At 38.0% G+C, this 21,745-nt stretch overlaps 1 protein-coding gene across 1 annotated transcript in view; it reads left to right on the top strand.

Moving 5' to 3' along the window:
- The window catches only part of IL17REL (interleukin 17 receptor E like), a 57,020-nt gene that overhangs the window by 22,941 nt on the left and 12,334 nt on the right, over positions 1 to 21,745 (top strand). Inside the window, exons 5-12 of the mRNA XM_025166269.2 lie at positions 1,385 to 1,499; positions 8,257 to 8,301; positions 9,950 to 10,086; positions 12,816 to 12,887; positions 13,414 to 13,468; positions 17,562 to 17,725; positions 19,930 to 19,974; positions 21,500 to 21,557. Coding sequence (XP_025022037.2) covers positions 1,385 to 1,499; positions 8,257 to 8,301; positions 9,950 to 10,086; positions 12,816 to 12,887; positions 13,414 to 13,468; positions 17,562 to 17,725; positions 19,930 to 19,974; positions 21,500 to 21,557 — 691 coding nt within the window. The remainder of the gene's footprint in view (positions 1 to 1,384; positions 1,500 to 8,256; positions 8,302 to 9,949; positions 10,087 to 12,815; positions 12,888 to 13,413; positions 13,469 to 17,561; positions 17,726 to 19,929; positions 19,975 to 21,499; positions 21,558 to 21,745) is intronic.

Raw genomic sequence — 21,745 nt, 5'->3', positions numbered from 1 at the left:
AAAGGAAGACTGAAAGTATTTAAATTATTTAAAATGGGATCCCTAGCACAAGTACAAAAGGAGCAAGAATTGCTCATAATTGTTCCCACATTCACTGACTGATTAATGTCTGTCTCAGAGGATATTAGATTCATGTTTGCATTGTGGTATGAAATTTACCATAATGACTATGTGTGGGCTATGCATGTTGCATGTCATTGCTCCCAGATGGATTTATTTAAAAGAATATCCCTAAAAAGATGAATAAAACCACTGTTCCTAAGAAACTTAATTATATCCCACACTACCCACTCTGCACTTTCATAGAATATATTGAGTGTCCCTCTCTTGTTTCGAAAGGTCAGAAGTTCCAACCAATCTGCCAATTCCTGAAATCTTGATTTGGCAATATACTTTTACAGACCTCTTCTCTCTCTCTTTTAAAAAAAAAACAACGAATATATTTTTGTGGTTAGGAAATATTACTATAGAAAGGACATCTAGGGATTTTCCAGAAATGCTTGCAACTCCTCAAAATACTTTGAACCTCATATTGATTTATGGTTAGAGGTTTGAAAATTTCCTCAATTAAACAAAGTAGATGCTTTTAGTATATACATTTATATCCGCATGCTTGTCTGGGCTTAGTTGAATTGATTGGATACATCATTTAACGCAGGGGCGAACAAGAAATATAAACCCAGATCCAAGGCCAACAGCAATTATATATGGGCAATTTCCTGCAAAGAAAGCCAAATCAGAGCCAATGTTGGAATGCAGCATAAACTTCTACATGTTTTACTTTGAAGTAAACCCTCCTCTATTCTTTATGGCTTGTTCCTGGGTTCACAGATGGGGGTCCCAGCTTAAGTGACAAAAGTTGTAAGGATATACCTTCACGTGTTAATATTTTAACATCAGTACATTTGTATAGTAGACATAGTGCCATTTTATCAGAATCCAAATCTCTGAGTTTAATATAAGATGCAATCCGGGTTGTTGCTCATGTATCCAGTCACATTTTCTTCAATGGAGGGACTGGAGCTGCTCCCTGGATCTTCAGTGGATGGGCAAGTCCTAGCAGTATGTCAGAACTTCCACAATTTCAAGCAGGTTGCTGGATAGTTCCAGCTGTCAAAACTCTGCTGAGTTCTGTAAAGTTGGCATTTTATCCATGTGTTGCTTGAAACGGGACGGTGTTTGGAATCTGAGAACATAATTAAGTGCAATCTGGGAAATTATTCCCCTAGATCTGCCAGAATTATTCAGGGTGAGAAAAATAGAATAAAAACTACACATAACTTCCATAAACTTGAAAAAAATAATTTTAGTGGAATGCCTGTTTCCTTGTGTTCTCATTTTGTGAAGTTGTGTATAAACTGAAAATTCCTTTCATGCCAAACAGGTGAAAGTGCAGTTCAATTGCTTTGAAGTCAGCGTGGGACAACATCTCTATGTAACCATGACAACACTTCCAAATTACTGTGGAGTTAAACAAACTCAAGAATATTATGTTGAAGGTAGGAAACAGTAAAAAATGTTGATCTTGTGTGTGTACATGCATGCATGCTAATACTAAAATGAAGATGATGCTGACACAAAAATTAGTATTTTTCACAAATCAGAGCTGTAACACTAAATGGTCCTGAACATACTTGCTAAAAAGCAAAAGTCACAGTTCTTTAGACCTTATCTTAGGATCAGGATATTGAGTTAGATGGTTGTTATTTAGTTGTGACAAGAGTATTTTGTAATCTAAAAGTTGTTGCTGTACTAATGGTTGTACCAGAAATCCCTGGGCATCTGAAGAACAACTTGTAGTTTACCAGCAAAAATCCAGTTACCTCCATGTTCAGTTAGGGCTTCATGTCAATAGAATAAGAAGAAAATGAACCTTTAATCAAGCAGATTATCTACTTCTAAACTTTAGGGTGTCCATCTTAGTAGCAGAGCAATTATCTTGTGCTTAAGTAGTAGTATTATTACTCGTGACCTTAAAAACTTGGTAGCTCAAAAATTTATTCCCATGACTATATAACGTGCATTTGGTGAAAATAAAAACAAATTGCCAGCTATTTTCACTAGAGTTTTTTGTTTAGCTTATTTGGATATACAATACTGCTTTTTGAAATAGCCGTTAAAGGCTATGCAAAGCTTTGACAGGTCGCTTTGCTTCTGTGAAGGTTTGTGCAAAGTCCCAAGAGCTATCTCACAAAACAACATGCCCCTCCACCCTTACCACCAGCTTCTAACATCAAAGGGCTGCTTTCCTTTGCTTCACCTGGGAGTTGAGGCGTCCTCCAGCAGTTCCAACTGCCAAAAGAGGCTTCTGCTAACACACCGCATATCTCCCAGCCTCTGGAATGGCTGGATGTGGCAACTTGCACATCTGGAGTTTCTCATTCTGCAGTCTAGAGCATCTCAGTGAGATGAAGCCAAGCTAGTAATGGAGGAAAGGAGACTTTGTCTCACTAAGAACTTTAAATGCAGTTTGCCCTGTTGGGGTCTGTTCCTATAGTTAGGAAGCACACATCTGATGGGTTGTGGAGAAAAGAAAGATATACTTGTCTTTGTCCTCCACCTATCATGGTCCTTCTGATCTTTCACCTCCTCCAATCCACATTTTGCCCCCATTCTTTGCAACAGTAACAGCTCCTACCACCTACCCACACACTGACTTTTATACAATGAACAATAATTTAATTGCCCCCAGGAAGGATTTAGCAATTTCTCAGAAAGATCTGTGGAAATCATAAGCAGGGAAAGAATACTGTAAACCTCTTCCTGGAGGATGACTCCCAGACTTCTGGAGAAGGTTTTTGTCCAGTGTTCTAGTGATGGGAAGGAGGGAAGCTTGGGTTTCCACAGAGGTGACAAATCCAGTGGTTGTCCCAAAAAGGAAAAGGCATGTGGTGGTGATGGGTGACTCATTGCTGAGAAGAATGGATTCAGCAATTTTACTGTCCAGACATGATATCAACAAGGGAAGAGGAGGAGGACAAAAAAAGGTTGGAGCTCTGATGGTGTTTTCAACCATATTTCCAACTGTATGTCATAACCCAAGGAAGGAAGAAAAGATTCTGGGGGTGAACTCTTGGCTTAAGGAATGGTGTCATTGAGAAAACATTGAATTCCTGGACCATAGGGTACACTATGTTCAGGAAGGACTTTTGGTGAGAGATGGGATGCACCTTACAAAGACTGAGAAGAATGAGTTTAGAAGACATCTTTCTCAGATCATCTGGCAGGCTATAAACTGAATCTGAAGGGGGAGGGAGACCAGTATCTAGAACCAAAGCCCAAAGACAGTAAACCTTATAAATAAAGGAGGATGTAGTAAGAAGGAAAAGGTGCTCAGGAATACACCAAGAGATGCAGCAACCAAACCTAAGAATGGCAGTATTAAAAGGCTTGGATGCTTGTATATCAGTGCACGGAGCACGGGGAACAAACAGGAAGAACTTGAAGTCCTAGTGTGTAGAAGCAAATATGACATTGGTATTACTGGAACTTGGTGGGATGGAACTTGGAATATAGTACTAGAAGGGTATAATTTGTTCAAAGCAACAGACCTGACAAAAGGGGAGGGGGTGCATTATACAGGAAAAATGACTATACTTGCATGGAAATATGTGACACCAAGGGTGAAAACCTTTGTGAAAGCATCTGGGTGAAGAGAAAAAGACAATAACAGCACTGTTGTGAGTGTACTACAGGCTCCCCTGTAGTATACACTGCCCAACCAAGCAGAAGATATGGAGGAAATATTTGCAAATCAGATGGCCAAGATATCCAAGAAACACACCACTGTGTTAATAGGGGATTTCAACTACCATAATGTCAACTGGAAATCAGACTCTGAATAAGTGGCAGATCCAACATGTTCTTGGTGTGTCTTGCAGACAACTTTATCATTGGAGATGGAAATTAGAGGATAAGCTATACTGGACTTAATACTTACTAACAGGGAAGAAATGGCAGAGAAAGTGGAAGTTGTAGGAACTTTGGGAGACAGCGACCATGTGATTCTAGAATTCACCATATTGCAAAGAGAGAGAGAACTTAAGGTAGCTGGATTAGTATTCTAGATTTCAAGAGAGCTGACTTCAATAAGCTCAGGGAAAAAGTAGGAAGGATTCCCTGAATGGAAATCCTGAAGGGAAAAACAGTCCAGGAGGATAGAAAATTAAGAAAAATGATATAATTAAGACCCAAACAATATCAAAGAGAAAGAAAAATGATGATGAGACTGATGTGGTTACATAAAGAGCTCTCTGATAAACTGAGAAACAAAAAGGACAAGTTTAAAAACAGGGAAGAGGGGCACGTAACAAAAGCAGAGTATCAGGAAATAGCTCAAATAGTTAAGGATGGAGTCAGGTAGGATAAGATTCAGAATGAACTGAGGCTTGTAATGAATGCCAAAAGTAAGGAAAAAAGAGGTTATTTGGGTATGTGTATGTGGAAGAGCATACACAAGAACCTGTAATAGGGTAGAACAGGAGCAAAGTCAAGGAAGTGGATGGTCTGCTCATCAGAGAAGATGCCAATATGGTGACAAACAATAGGGAGAGGTCTGAATTACTTAATTCTATTTTATATCTGTTTTTTTGCAAAAGGAAAAAGTGATTGAACCTGTCAGAAGTGGCACTATGGGGTACAAAAGAGAAATGCAGGTCAAAATAGGCAAGGAAGTAATGACAAAGCACCTAGTTGCTGCGAATGAATTCAAGATGCTGGGGCTGGATAGATTTCATCCCAGGGTGTTAAAGGAGCTGGCGGATCTGATCACAGAACCACTCTCTGTAATCTTTGAGAACTTCTGGAGTACAGGAGAAGTGCCTGGAGATTGAAGAGCTAACAATCTTTTAAAAAGGGGGAAAAGTAGAGCCAGGAAACTATAGACCAATCAGCTTGACATCAACGCTGAGGAAAATCCTAGAAAAGATTATCCATGTTATGGCCCTGCTGGATATATCCTCTGGTGAGGAGGATGGGGAGGAGGTAGAATCAGGTGCATCTACAGACGACAGTCTTGGCATAGGTGATGCTAGTAGTGGTGAAGCCAATGACCTCATTTTGGTTGAAGCAGATCCATTAAGCCCCCAGAACTCTTTGCCTGCACCCAATGACAGCCTCTCAGGATCTCAGGTTCAGCCACCCATTCCTAAACAGTGGTGTGTGATAGATTCCACAGCAGAGAGTAGAACTCTGCAGATCTGAGAGTTTTGCAAAGAAGCAAGCCAACATAAGAGTAAACTGCCCCAGCTATGTATTGAGAAGAAGCTAAGCATGGCTGATTTATTGGCCTCACTCCCTGGGAGCAGATGCTGAGAACAACTTTTCAAGTCTCAGCTCTGTCATGTTTACCTTGCCATGCCATGCTTAGCACGCTGGATTCCACTTCGCTGTGTTTCTTGTCTTGTCCCTTGGATTTGTCACTTGTTCATTGGATTCCTGGTCTTGACTTGTGCCAAGCCTGTGACTATGTTTATGGTTGCCATCTTAACATATTGGTAAAAAGGACTCTTCTAAAAGTTCTGCCTGAGCTTGCATATTGCTGGATTGTGGCAGGCATCCAGCTTGCTATCTTGTTGGCTGGCACCCAGCAGTGCTGGCACAGAAAAATCAAATAATGGATTTGCAAGCCCTTAGAAAGGAACAAAGTGATTGCTAGAAGTATTGGTGTATTAGAAATAGATTGTCCAAAAAAAAAAAAAAAACCCCAATAAATTTGACTGGCACAAAGTGATTAGATTAGAAAACCAAGGGGTTGCTGGAATGTAATGTACCTAGACTACAGTACAGCATTTGATAAAATTGACAATAGCCGCCTCCTTGATAAAATGGAACCAATAGATTTGCAGTTGGTTGAACAACTGTACCCAATGCATAGTCCTTAATGGATCTATGTGTACATAGAGAGAGAGAGATGCAGTGGGGTAATTCAGGATTCTGTCCAAGGTCCAGGGCTCTTCAACATTTTTATTAGTGACAAACAAGGAGATAGGATGCTCAGCAAATCTGCAGATGACACTAAAACTGGGTAACTCCTCAAAAGACAGCTCAAGATTCAAAAGAATCTTCATAGACTTGCACATCTATCCAACAAAATGTGGTTTAATTGTGAGAATTGTAAAGTTCTGCACTTAGGTAGGAAAAACCTGATGGACAGGTACAGGATAAATGTTCCTGAAAGGATCTGGGCATCCAAGTAGACCACAAATTAGCATGAGCCAGCACTGTGCCGCAAAAGAGCCAATGCACTCTTGGGCTGTGTCAACAGAAGTATAATGTCAGATTCCTGGGAAGTGATAATTTCACTCTATGTTACATTGGTCAGGTTGCACCTGGAATATTGTGTCCACTTTTGGTCACCACAACACAAGAAGGATGCTGAGGAACTGGAAAGAGTGCAGAAAAGCACAGGAAAGATAGTGAGGAGCTTGGAGGCTAAATGCTATGAAGAATGGTTAGCCCAAAGAAGGGAGACATGATAACATCTTGAAATACTTGAAGGACTGTGTGGAGTTATTCTCTGTAGTTCTCAAGGGTAGGACAAGAACTAATTGGTGGAAGTTTTATAGAAAGAGATCCAAACTCAAAATAAGGAAGAATTTGCTGACTGTGAAAGTTATTGAGTTGTAGAACAGCCTGGCCTCTTGCCAGCTGTGTGTACATAATCACTGGAGGTTTTCAAGCAAAAGTTGGACAGCCATTTGTCTGGGACAGTCTGAGGATTCCTGCCCTTGGTAGGGAATGGCAGTAGAAGATTTCGGAGGTCCCTTCCACACCCTATGTAGCTATAAAATCAAAATCACAGAAACAGATGGACATTTAGCATACCTTCTGCAAGTCCATAAAACTTAAATGTATACGAACCTGAGCTGGTGGTTTAGTCACGCAGTTCTGTAGCATGGCTTCTGAGAATTTCATCCATTTGCTTTTTGACTTGTTGCTCAGTCGTAAGAGAGAGGGCAGTGATGTAGAACAGCTACTTACCAAGAAGAACAAAGACGAAATACCAGCTCAGAAAAGGTTACATCGGAGCAAGTGATTGTTAGAAGCAGATTTCTTTTGCAACCACTCTTGCTTCCTGTCTATTTCCTAATGGGCAGCTACAGCAGTGCATGGAAAGTAGCTGAATCAAACCAAAAAGCTGAGTTCAGATGTAACACCAAGTCAGATTAGTATGAAAAAGCTAGGTTCAGTATGTCATCAATAAACCATGTTTTCAAATTATGATTTCTTGCCTGAAAACAAATCATGGCCTTTTTCATTAGCTGGGTTTAGATACCATAAGCCACCAATAAGCAAACCACATCATAGCATAGCATTATGGGTGAGTATAGCCAAAAAGACTTGTTGCAGAATTGCTTCAAGCTTACTTTAAGACAAGTAAGCAAAAGTTGAAAGCAGAGGAGGAAAAAAAAAGAAATTAGAATAAAAAGCAGACTTATTGTGATGTCAGTCTGTCTTACCTACCTACCTGCCTAATGATATAGGTATCAGACCCCCCCACACACACACATATCCCCATCCACATTTATATCAGATTCAAAGTCACAAACATGCAAAGTCTGAATGAACTTGTGTTGCATTCAGAGACTCTGAGTATATGCAGACTTCCAAAATCTGATTACAGCATGATGTAATTGGCAATTTCACCTTTAGTAACAAATTTATGTAATACATTTACAAAATAACCATCTGGGGAAAGGATGATGGAGATTTTCAATTTTTTAAAAATGTGCCTAACAGCAAAATGTATCTCTATATCCTATATCTATATCTGTCTATCTCAGAACAAGTGAATAATGTGATTCCATGTGAACCTACAAAATTAAGCAAATTTATTTCTCCCTACTTCCTTCTTTTCCTCCCTCCCAGGTAGTTTCACAATCGTACTAAGTTACGTTTCTATAATAGCTTAAATAAACCACATCATTAGGTTCACAGAACACACTATTCCAAAACCAGAGGAATCACATAATGGTTTAGCATAATGTGTGAATCTAGTCTCTCTCTTTCTCTCTCACACATATAGACCCAGAAGCAGAAAGACTCTAGGAATATAATTATATTTGGGAATTTTTTTTCTGTCCTGGTTGTCGCTCCAACTGAAGTCCCCTATTTATATCATATTTGAATCAATTAAATATTTGCAATCTGTCTACTATTAAAGGATTTCCACTGACATGATCAGTCCTCAAGAATATAAAGTAGCAGATGTCTTAAGAAAATAAACAAGTTGAAAATCTGTTTTATATTTTGCAGACTGCAGAAACAATGATGTGGGGGAAAATATTCCAGATTGTTTTGGTAAGTTAAAGCCTTGGAGGTCTAAATCAGTAGCATATTTAGTAGTCTATTAAATATTTCATTAACAAGAAGACATGGGTGTTTTCTACCAAATTCAGCCTGATTCCTGAAAACCGGTTCTTAAATTCTTCTTTTTCTTCTGAAGCTGGTCATCTGGAGTTGAATCAAGAGGTCCACAAGTAAGACACAATAAGGACTGGAACGCAGGTGTAGCACAACTGGCTAAGAAAATCAGGGAGCACAAGAGAAAAATGGTGTATTGACCCATTTCTCTAAAAATAATAAGGGAGATTTTCTAGTACAAGCTTTCCCATCTCCTTTCTCCAGCAGAAATTCTCCTTCAGTTGGTGAAATCTCCACCAGCAGTCTACTGCTCCTAATTGCCTCTCTGCAAAGCCAGGAGCAATTTGTTTTGCAGAGTTTCTACCTTCCATATAGACCCGCAGTCATAGAACCAGATTCTCCTTTCCACAACTAGTTACCATAGCACCCATATTCCCTATTTTTAAGATTCAAAGGGAAGAGTTACAGACCAACTGTTGCCTAATATAGATAACTTCCCGGCTAAACGGTGTTGTTCAAATTCCATTAATCAAATGAGTAACTACAGTTTGTGCTAATTTAGAAGTGATGTAGTAAACTGCCAAAACTAAATAAGAGCTGAAGATTGTTATATTTATATGTGTCTCACAAATGCACATAAACTGTTGGTATCTGGTTGTAGTTTCCTTCTAGCCAGTAACAGGAGAACAATGGAGCAATCTGGCCAGCTCGAACATGGAAGTGCCTAGACCAGCTACCTGGTTTTCTGATTTGAGCTTTGTTGTACTTTTCATCCTAAGTTTAGTTTAGCTGACTTGCAACTTGGATGTGTCTCTTTTTTTACCAGATGGAGAAGAGAGCAATGGCTGAACACCTGGTAGTACAAAAAGACAGTCCCATATGTATCTCTTGAGATTAGGGATCTAGAGTTTTACAGCTTCCTTGTCAAAAATAAATGTGATTAAAAATCTGTATGTAATTATTAAAGACCCACTTTGGTGTAATGGTTAAAGGCACTGGGAGATGGTGAGTTCTAGACCTGCCTTAAGCACAAAGACAGCTAGGTGACCTTGGGCCAGTCACTGTCTCTCAGCCCTAGGAAGGAGGCAATGGCAAATCGCTTCTGAAATCTTGCGAAGAAAACTGCAGGGACATGTCCAGGCAGTTGCCAGGAGTAACAGTGACTCAAAGGCACACACACACACACAAAGTTATTATTACAAAATGTATGTGGTTTACAGTACTTTACTTAATATTAGCCATTGAGGAACTTTCTTCTGATTGGTCATACATAGGATTGCTCTGTAAGCCATTTTTCACCTACAGTCTCAGAGACATTTCATGTCAGATGAAGAGTTTACAGCTGATGTTACAATTTTATTTATATTTACTTCTCAATACTTCCAGATAGATTTGCATAAGATTGTAGACCAACATTTTAATAATGACTGAAATCATATTTCCTACACAAATGTCACTCATATTGCAAATGTAGTTTAAAGTCTTCAATCATCTTGACCTGTATCGACACACAATAATTCTTGGCTACAGAAAATGCAAACATCAATCAGTACAATTACAATTTTTGCTTTGTTGTAAATTTCAGTGAGCAAAATGGTTTATAATGTGGACAGAACAAGAAAAACCATTTCAGTGAATATTTCAGATGTCCAAAACACAGACTATTACGTCCGTTTATGCCATCAAAGATTTGTATGTGAAGATATGGGGCCTACCACTTTGGTAAGTGCTTGAAAGAAGCTGAAATGTTTTATGAAATTAGTTCAGCTAGCAAAACATAGAGTTTCTTATCTTACTGAAGGCATTTAAAGGATAACATAATTCCATGGGGGTTCCAGGATGAACAGAAATATATGTTTTTAAAATTTATCATTTTCCCTTTTTTCTTAACACCTGCACCTTTCTTTCTTTCATCTTTTTCTCTTGCTGTTTTCTTCTCCCATTGCCTCCAGAATTTGAGGGCATCTAATTGTGAGAAGTTAGATGAACGGAAATTCTAAGGACTTCTAAATGCAAATGATAAGTTTTGGACTCATTGCACTATAAAGAGTTTATATAACAGAATGCCATTTTATAAAACTTGGTGGAAAAAATATATGGGATAGGATATAGGATAGGAATTGTTGGGAGTCAGGTGACACACAAATTTGATAAATTAGGGATGGGGAAGAGAAGAACAAGGATGCATAGGCATCATTCCTAGTGTGATCTGGATTTTGTGGCTGTATTGGAAATCACTTAGATCTTTGGTCAATATTATGAATAAGAATGCCTAAAAGACAGCTATGTTCAGTTCTGTGCAACCTATGTTAATGACTAAAGCTTATTGTGGGAATAGGATGCTTTACCTGAGAAAAAGAAAGAATAATAAAATACAAGAAAAGAGGCCCATAACATTACTCATGATGCTGAGATATTATAGAGGGAAATGTTTCTGTCTTTTGTAATATCAGAATGGGATCCTCAATAGAACTTAATGCAGGGTGATACAGGAAAAATGAAAGGAAGTATTTCTTCATTTGAACTGTAGTCAAACTATACAATTTTGTAGCTACCAAAATATACAGTGGTAGCTGCCAACTTGGCCAGCTTTAAAACTAGCTTAGATTAGTTCATCATAGGTAAGCCCATTTGTAGCTATTAGTTATGAGAGCTGTGGATTAAGGTCAATATCAGAGAACAAAAAAACTTGACCATTCTGTCTTTCATTCTTCCTTTCCTTTGGATTGCCAAGACTGCTGCTTATTCTGTCTGAGGACATACAGGAGGTCAGAGAGACCGCCTCCACCCTGATGCAAAAGATCTCTTCTAATAGGTGCCACCAGTGATTTCCTAAATCACTAGATTGGATAGATCAAAAGTGCCCTCTTCCTTAATACCTTGCTTTTCAAATATACAGAAATGAATAGCTGTTGCATTAACAAGGTTAAGAAATATTAAATACATGGTTGTGCTATTGAGCATAAACAATAAAAACATTAAGGTAAGAAAGTTAACAAAACAAGATAGTTTGTTGCTTGGTGCTGGAAATATAAATAGGATGGAACACTAGACTGGAATAAGATGTGTCAATAAATGCCTGATCTTCTCAAGGTGTTAACCTTGTCTACTTAATCTGTAATCAGTAAAGAGGGGAATTTAGAATAGTAGGCATCTTGAGCAGCAAAAATGTTAGTGAACAACCAACAAAACACACACAGAAAGAAAACATAATTGCAGCCATCTCACTAATCTTTTCCCTTACATTGGAAACTCTTCTCAAAGACAATAGGACACTCTGTTTCCATCACTCTGCCCTCTATTTCCTTCCCTCCCAATGACTTCATAAGGTTTCCTACATAAATCTTCTTTCCTCAACCAGATCTTCAACTGAGAACTTCACCCTTTTCCTCCCAATTGAAAATTCCTCCTAATTTTCAGAATTATGTGCAATTAGGAGCCTCCAACAATTTCTGCCCCCTTCTCCCAATAATGTCTTTGTGTCCTACTTATGGATTTCCCACAGTTATTCTTATGGTCAATACTGGAACATAATGATGGATTAGATAGGCCCTAGCACTGAAGATATTACCTAGCCAGGTAACGAAATGTTTGCAAGAAAACAACCAAGCTCAGAGAACCCCAAGGACTCCACAGATAGGCCCTTTGAGTCATTTACTAGATTTCTTGGCATGTTCTTATGTCAGTAAACATAGGCTGACCCTTATTCATTTTGGATTATATTATCTGCTTTTAATTTTTCATCTAATGCTAAAGAAAGTATATGCAAATACATATAACTACCACTGTTGGAAAGCAAAGATGGGCAATCCTTTGGAGGTCAGAGTGCATTTAATTTGGGAGGGAGGCTGAGGGGTGTAACTGGGGTTCAAAAATGTGAAGTGAATGGGTTCTTACAAGTGGACTAGGATTTCTCTCCATCTCTTTTGAGTGGGAAGTTGGGTTCTTCGTTCCAAAACTGTTCCGAGTCTGTTTTAGAATTACACTGTGGTTTCCCTATGTTTCTTGCTTCAAAGTAACTGGTAACTAAAATTGGAGTTGCATTTGGAGGATGTTCTTGTGGCTGTGTAAAGGGGCTTTAAGTGGCTATAGCTGTTGTAAAGAAAGTGGAACAAATGCACAACTTTGGCACAACTGCCTTTGGCACAACTGCAGAAGCATTTTCCTCCTTCCCAAGTAATCACCACAATTTAAATATATGCAGAGATTTTACTTTGAATAAATCAAAAGACAGCCTTAATCCTACCATGATCCTAGAATGATTCATAGCTAACTGCAAAGTTTTGGAATATTAAGCTTAAAGTGCTCAAGAAAACATCCTGAGCCAGCTTGAAGCACCATTGGGTGGAACAGCAAAATGACTGGAGATTTGAATAGGCACATACAAGTTTCTGAAGCTCTCCTCTCTGTGCAAAAAGTTTGACCTACCACTTGCTGTTTTATAATTTCAGATTCAGGGAAAGGACTTGGTGAAATCCGTTACTTTACAGTACACCCAACTGCTGCCTTGTCTGTGTATTGAGGTAAATGTTTCCAGGAATTTTCCAAACGCCCTTTCAGGGGTGTCTACAGGGTTTGGTCAACTTACATAAAAACCAGGCAGCACTTTGATTATGCCATTGTAGCCACAATCTTGACGTTTCTGACTATACCCTGCAGACAGCTCTGGGATCATCACTTAGGGCAGAGGGCGAATCCTAAATGGAAACACCCCTCCCCCATGACACATATGTAACAATCCTCTCATAATGGTTTGACATTAGTATTACATCAGTTTTCAATATTTAATAATTATTTAAAAAGTGCCTAAATCATGGTTTGCTTGATTATGAATAGAGAAGTTAATTTTATTTAGGTATTTTCTAGAGAATAACTGATATTTTATTTTTGATTTATTCCTGCCTATGACATATTTATGTTACTTGGATGACTACCTAACATTCCTTAGGAGAAAGGCCATATAGAATGTGTCATACGGGCAATACTTGACTGAAAATCAATTAAAAACTGATGGACATTTGAACTAATGCATGCATGTTTGGATTACAGGCATGGCCAGCGATTTTAGATGCACGAAGAATGCAGTTGTGCCCATTTAAGAATGGCAAGTGAAATGTGCTTCCTGCTTTTTTTGAGTGGTGACTATGCTATTTTACAAACATATGCTAATAGTGGCAAGAATAATGTCACATATAGTTGGCTTTTTTTTTTTTTACTAAATAATCTGCACTTGAGTCATTTGAGTGGGCAGCATAAACACATTGTAAAAATAAACAAACCAATAAATAAATCTGATTTCTTTTCTATAGATGCGTACCTACATTTGCTTGTTCAACTTCATAAGGATTTTGGAGTGAGCACTAGAAAACAAACAAAACCTGACTTGCTTTATTATTTTTTTAATAATGGGAATAATTCCAAAAATCTCAGCATTTGTGCTACTATTACTAAAACAGGCACATAACATTCACTGATCATTCTGATCGAATTGTAGAGAAGGCCGTGGACTCAGGTCAAATGCCAGAATAGGCATAGTATAGTATATATGATATCTATATCTAATGATGCCATGTAACATCAATTATACATATGAAATAGCTCAGTAGAGCATCACATTCTGTGGTTTATCCTCCTTTTCTCCTGTGCTGTGAGCAGAACTGCAGGATTTTTATTAACTTGAAATACAATAGATTAGAAATGAAACAATTGGTCTGGAAATGGCTTTGAAAGAGACTGCTGACAAAATCATCTTGAACTGTGATAGTGCAGATTGTGCATGATTTATAACATCTATAGCTAAGGACCAAAGTACATCTTAGAGAGAATTCTGAATATTTTCCCTGAAATTCTGTTTGTATATATAGATGTGGTGAATTAAAAACAAGCATTGGAGATTTTAAATTGGAGCAGAAGAAGGGAAAATAGGAAGGAGTGACTAATCTCTCTGTTCAGGTTGTTTGTCCCTCGAAGCTAGCCATACCACCTCTGGGCTGTGAAAATCTTAATGACCACCAAATGGGAGCAAAGAGTTACGAAAATGCTGCCTCTGCCACCTTCTCATGGTCATCCAGAGTTATGCAGCCCAGATATGGAACACCCACTTCAAACAACCTTTTTGCTCACAGGATTAAAAAGTAGAAGTACTCATCTTGTTCACCTTTGCTTTCAGAAAAGCAAAGCAATGAGAATGAGCTATTTCAAAGGACAAAGAGTCACTGGGGATTATGAAGAAGTCTCCCATCACAGATGCCAAGTAGGAAGTAGCAGCAAGTGCTGAAATGGTCCACACAGGACAGGAGACCCTGGCTCTTCCCTAGGGGCATCGTCAGCTGGCTCTTCCAGTAGCTACAAGCTTCTTCCAACTCTTAGAAGTGCTAGTGGAGGCTGTGGGATAATGGGACGCGCTTTGCTGAGACGAATCAAAGCCACAATGCACAAGGCTGATGCTAACTATTGCGTGCACACTACAGTCTTAAGCATATACTTAAGAAAACATTTAGGGCATAATGTAATTTATGGAGTCTCATTAAAGCCAGTGAAGTGATATAACCTGAAACATCTTTATTAAGTTAATGGTTAAGGTCATTTCTTGGTTTGCCAGAGCAGCACCACTACTGAGAGAGTTGCACTGGTGGTCAAGATGCTTGTTGTTATAGTTAAAGCCTGGCATGGGTCAGGCCCTGGATATTTGCAGGACCCTCTTTTCCCAGTGGTTTCTGCCCATCCAATAAGATCTAGTAGGGACTTCTGAATTCCATCTTTGAGGGATTCCCATCATCAGGGACCATAAAAGTGTGGTTTTTCTGAGGCTGCCCTGCCCCTCTGTTTTGGAATAGTGCTGTCCCTGAAGGTGGATCAGCACTAATCCTGTCGGCATTCAGAAAGCTACCAAGACTTAGCTCTTCTGGAAAACACCTGGGGACTGATGATAGGGTGGTTCTCCTCCCTGCAGGAGCCAGAACATCTAGGAAAAAGTTTTTGGATTGGTGAGCTGATACTTTTTAAATTCTTTCAATATATTTCTGTACCATTTTTAAACTCCTCAGAATGTTTTTGGAACTGAGTGGTGTATAAATTCCTGAAAATGAATGAATGTCCAGATATGAAATATTATAAACCCTATTTATCCCCTCTTTCCACTTTCACTCAAATAAAGTTGACACAATAAATTAAAAGCTCATTTGATATTTAGCCAGAACAATGGTATTCTAATGATTCACAAACCATGTTTTCATTGTGGACTGATTTTTATTTATTTTTTTTAGCTAGAAGAGCTCTCAGAATCTACTTGTCTAAATTGATTTAGCACGTAGCAGATATTCTTATCTCTTATGCTGTGATTTGTATAAGCTTATAAAGAGGGAACAAAATGTACTATTTGAAGTCAGCAGGTTGAAGTGTGGTATGTAAGGGTGAAGCATGATAATAAACAATATGGCTTCATGACTATTTTTTGCCACTGATAATAAAGTTTGCTAAATCAGGTTAGGCTTACTAACATTCGCAGCTGGCATAATAAAATGTGTAACAGTAATAGTAGAAATTAACTCTGAAAAAACCCTGGTATGCCTCGGGTTACATGAAGTTTTCTTCCAAAATTGTACATGCAGGTCTGCATTAACCTTTACACAAAACAAGCATGTGCTTAGGGCACCAAGGCTAGGGGGCACCAGAGTTTTTTCTCCTCGCTATCATGCCCTTAACTCTTTTACTGCCACACTCAGCTTTAGTCAGATTTTTTGTAATTGTCTTTATCTGCCATGTTTGACTTTAATCTGCATTGCTAAAAAGGTTTTCTTTGGCATAGTGAGTGACTAAAGCTTAAAGGTTTGGTTTGAAGGTGCCATCAGATACCACATTTGTTCCCATTTCATGGAGTAAGAGCTTCAAGGGGCACCGTTGTCGGGCATCAGTTGGGGTTAATCCAGTCTTGTGGAAATGCAAATAAAAGCAAAAAACAAAAACAAAGCCCCTCCATAACTTTATAAAGACCATACTTTATGACAAAATGAACTAATTCTGCAACATTATTTGATATGGGTTTCAAATTCTTGGTGATTATTACAAAAAGGCTATTTTTTTTTTCATGGCAAATCTGCTAAAATTATTAACATGGCCTGTCAGGCTGCAATGGAACTCAAGGATTCTTACACGTTTTCTGACTCTGTCAATACTGTGCAGTTAAGTTGAGACTTAATGGTCAAAGATGTGAATGCTAGTGAAGGGAAACTGCAGAGTTGCCTTTATACTCCACAATTCAGAATTTTTTGCTCTTTACTCTAAAATTGAATCACAGTGGTTTATTTCTATGGGAGAGAGTAGCTTGTTCTCATTAAGATTAAATAGCAAGTCCCACCTCCACTATTGAACAAGATCTGACAAAACAACATTCCTGAGTTTGTGGAGGTTTCTATTTATGTTCAACCAAACATGAGTTGAAGTCTTGCTTGGACATTACTCCACCAGCACAGAAGGGTGGAAATTGGGCAGGTGAGGAAACAGATGTGGAGGGGGGCAAGATTTGCATGTCCTTTGACATCCATTTCCCCTTTTAATCTTCATGAGCATAGGCTAAGTGTTTGCATAACTCTGATAATGATCAACTTCAAAGTTCTTGGGTTATACTGTATTACAAATTTTGGGTGCTTCCTTATTGATTTTTTGTGGTGGACACTCCCAACTTGGGATCCTAGTATTTCAGCTCCCATGATCCTTGACTGTTGGGCAGGAATGCATTCACAGCATGAAGCAAGAGATTTAAGGGGGAAAAATCCATTGCATGATCCCAAACTACCACACAGAAGAAAATCTCTGACCTATGTTTTTACAGTACTAATGATGAGTTCCACAAGTCACAAGTAGAGTGCATAGTTCTTTTTTCTGTGCAAGAATTGACTAGGTTCATGCTTCACAAGGTTCAGATCAGGACTATCACATCTTTGCTGCAAAAATCTAGAAGAGTACAGGATGGCAGCAAAGATATGGAAAACTCTTAATTATTTGATATGCTCTTGAGGTCATCAGGTTTTTTTAAACTCGGATATGATAGCCCAATGAAGTCACAACTTTCTCCACCCTATATTATCCCACATAATAGGCATATAGTATAGCAGCAGTTGGGAAAAATGATTCAGATCAGCATTCTGAATGTTACTTATTTTTATACTGTCTTTGTTTTCTTCATGTCTTTGTCTTAGATACTAAGACCCTGTGGGATAATATTGTTTATCAACCTGCCACACAAACACTGGCTTGGGAAGCTGCCTGTCCTGTTCATGTTACTGTCAGCCTTTGTCAACTGATGAAGACTAATGATCAGTGTGTTAATCTAGAGAACACTGTCAATATTGCCTCAGAGAAAGTAAGCAATAATAAAAAAGAAAATGTTCACTACATAGGGGGCAAACTTGTTGCCCAAATGTTGTCACACTATTGGCTGTCATGAAAGTTTCTGAGTTGCATGAAACTTCATTCAGTTCAATTGACCATTTTAGCCAGATTTACTAGACAACATTTTTAGATTGTCAGACTCCTATAATTAAGCCTTACAGAGTACTCAATGGCCCATGCAAATAAAAACAGAGGACAAATCTAGTTAAACCTATCTTTCTGATATCTGACTCAGTTATAAGGCCAAAAATACACATTCCAATCCATCCTTCTCCAAACCAAAAGGGGGAAAAAAAGGAAAACCCAACCTGGATTGCTCTAGATTGTAAATATACAGTGCATCCCCTTTGACACATCTCTTGCTTCTCTAAAATTTGGAACACACAGATATCCTGTTGTAAACAGTGAAGATACTGCATTATATTCTTTGATGTGCACACCGAGCAACATCTGAATCAAGGCACACATACAGCCAGTGCTATTTCCCTTTCACAAAACTGGCACTAATGAAAGCATTACCAAAGACTTTGAATTGGTGTGATATGCATGCAAACATAAATTGATAATGCAGAAGCATATCTGCAAATAAACATCAATTAACAATAGAGAATCTTTTCATGAGTGTAAATTACACTCTTTGTACAATTAACATACCATGCATATTATCAACTTTGGAGAGGGTGAGTCAAGATATAGGGTATGCTGAAAATCCACTATGTTTCATTCTGTTGATTTTTTAAAATGAAAAATCTGCATGGTAATGGAAGAATGATCACACTTTGTTAAGAACATAAAATAAACAAAGCACTTTCCTTCTTCGCTTTTCAAAAATGCTCCACATGCTGTCAAGAATTCTGAGCTCTCTACAAAGACTCCTACTTTATATCAATGCTTCATAAATGCCCGTGTGACTGTATGAAAACATGTACTGTATTCCTCAAGCCAGGAGAGGAACCTTATTTTGGCTTGCCTTACCATGTTGCAAGAATAGAAAGAACCTTTTCTGCAGCAGTTCTGGACTCTCCAACTCAAGCCTCCTCTTTACATATCACTTTCTGAAATGCCAGAAACAGGATAATATGACAAGGAAGTGGGACTTTCAAGGAAGCGATGATATAGAGAAGTCCACTCTATTGCTGTGAATGCAGATTATTTTAAAAGGAGAAGAATAACCCCCCTTTGCTACTTGAATACTTAACAAAGTAAATAAAACACCTGTCCCCCACACCCAGTAAACTTTAAAATGTCTTATAGAGAAATCAAAAATAGTGGGATTTCATGTGTGATTAGTATTTATTTCATTATGGGTTCCAGTGGGAACACGTTGCCAAGTTTGTATCCAATGGCTTCCATACTGCAATTCTTATGCATTCCTAGTCAATGTAGCATCTGCTTTTTCATGCCCCGCACCCTTGGTGCATAAATGATGTAACAAATGTCTCCATTGTTCCAAATTTCAACTACTCATTAGAAGAAGGTTCCCAATGGGCAGGGGGACTAATTAGTAGTGACATAGTCTACTTTGGGAGTGCTTATTTCTTTGACTTATTTAAACAGGCTTTGAAAGGGTCATCTGTTAAGGATGCCACAGTTAAAAGAGTCTTGTCTATCTCCTAACAGCAAAGCACAACCAGAAATAAAGAGTCACAATGAGTAGCTAGGTTTATTGTCAAGTACTGGGGTATTATATAAATTCTTCAAAACTGAGTAAGGACCAAAGACTAGCACTCATTTATTAGTGAATTCATTAAGGTGGGGTCTTGAGAACCTCTTTTTTCTAGAAGGCAAGTCTGAAGGGCTAACTATCCTTTTTCTAGGTGAGACTGACCTTAACATATCCCTCTGCTCATTGTTAATAATGTTTTGAGATACTCCCATTCCTTCCCTAGCTCAGAGATTTCCTTTACAAATCCTACAGCAGCGATCAGATCAGATAGCCTCCAATAGTCATTAGAAATCTAACATTCTTGTTCAAGTACTGAATAGCTTCAATGTGCATGGAGGAGTTGTGGAGACAAATACAGACATGGACTAAGGCCAGCAAATATTGATTTCCCCCTTCACTACAATTTGGTCAATATACATGATAGATCATTAAAATTTCATTGAATGTTCTTGTTCTGATGTTTGTCTTTACATGGTCGGCTAACAATCTAATAATCTTTTCCCAATCAGGTGAAATATTCCCGAGTTGATACACATCCAGGCCTTTGCATGAAGGTATATTATTTCCTAACAACTTATACATTTGTCCAATTGTCACATCTAAGTGAGAGGTTATAACCTTTATGCTGGTCTTTGACCATAATAAATATTTGATTTGATTTGACAGTTATGACCTTTGTAGTGTGCAAGCCAAAAATAATTATTTTCCCTCATCCTATCTTCCCTGTTGTTCAGTGTTATTAAAGTACTGACAGTTTAGAAGTTGTAGAAAAAGCATGGATATTCTGATTCATTTAATTGCATAATTTAATTTACCAGGATCCTAAACTGCAATTCTAAACACAGTGAGATTGAATAAACTGTACTATAAAAAGAAAAGAAAAATCTTATTTTTGTGGAAGTTTGAAAGGAGTTCCACAGCACAAATATAAACATTTTGATCCTGGATCTAGGATATCTCAAAATACAATAAATCAGACCACACTTTCTTTGAGGTATTGACAGGAAGATTGTCAAAGGACCAAATAGGATATTAAATGTGTCTACTGCATTCAAAATTCAAGGTTTTTTAAAATTGCCAATTATTTCTTCTGGAGGAGTATGAAACTGGTAATTTAGCAGATGTGGTAGGGAACTTTCTCCCACCAGGAATCCTGAGGACAGTCTCTTTTTTGAACATGGCATTTGATTTGGGTGTCCATGGTGGTGATGGGGGCAACCCTCCATTGAAATCAGTGTAAGATGGTTTTTTTGAAGCAAATGCCAGTTTCAGAGGAAGAATTTGTCTTAGCCTTATAGCAGGGGGGAAAAGAACTCCACAGCTTCTTCCCATCCTTTTGGAGCCAATTTCAATAGCTAATGCTGCTTGAACTGTACAAATGCACATGACAAGTGTAAAAAGATGTTTAGTGCCTTTATATGTTAGCGTGTAATCATCTTTCAGAGACAACTTGGAAGAAAGAAGCAGGACTATAATGCAAACCCTTCCATTGACCTAGATTGCTAATTATACATAAAAAATTGTTGTAGAAAGAGGTATCCAACTATATGGCCTGGATCACCTATTATTGCAAACAGTGGTTTAACAATTGGTTCACACAATTCACTAAGCCATAAATCATGGTTTTGCAAAAAGCAATGGGTAACTTGTATCAAATTATCACTACCCAAATCATTCTGGATAGTTTTGGCTTAGCATGATTGATGCACTCAGCTGATGTGTGCCAGAAAGCTATAGATATGGTAATGAATTGATGCAAATCATAAATTTGAATATGACATAAATAATTATTGTTATAAATCCATTATTCCTCCCACCCTTCAGTAAAATATCCAGGAAGAGTTTCACGTTTAATCCTATGGACATTTGTTTAAAAGTTTATCTGAATGGGTTCAGTGGGTTTACCCACAGTTGCTCTATTATTTCTTTGGCTTTGTGAACCCTATAAGCAGCATTGTCATTCTGCCTGTTAGGAAGATAGAAATTCAGCCCATTCAACATTTTGCTTCAGTTCATTGCAATGGCAAATTCAGGCTGGTTAACCAAACTAAATGCTAATTTCTTTTAAAACATTTTTAGTTTGCAACTGAGCACAACATCTGGGTTAAATGCCCATTCACTCATGGACAATTTCAAGGTAAAATATTGATTGTAATGTAAACCTTCTCCTACATTTGTAATGGATTAAATGACTAACAATAATCAAAGCATATGAAACTGTTTAGTCTATACCTAGCATAACATGTAACTGATTTCATTAGCTTTTTAGATTTGAAGGATTTTAAGTAGTGAGGGAATGTATCTTTTGATTTGCAATATTTTCCA

This window comes from Python bivittatus, unplaced genomic scaffold, assembly GCF_059951505.1.
Source record: "Python bivittatus isolate LINGU-HERP-01145 unplaced genomic scaffold, Pbiv_v1 ctg000330_np1212, whole genome shotgun sequence".
NCBI classification, from domain to species: Eukaryota; Metazoa; Chordata; class Lepidosauria; order Squamata; family Pythonidae; genus Python; species Python bivittatus.
Note: the sequence above shows the minus strand (reverse complement) of the source record. Positions and strands in the feature narration are given on the sequence as shown.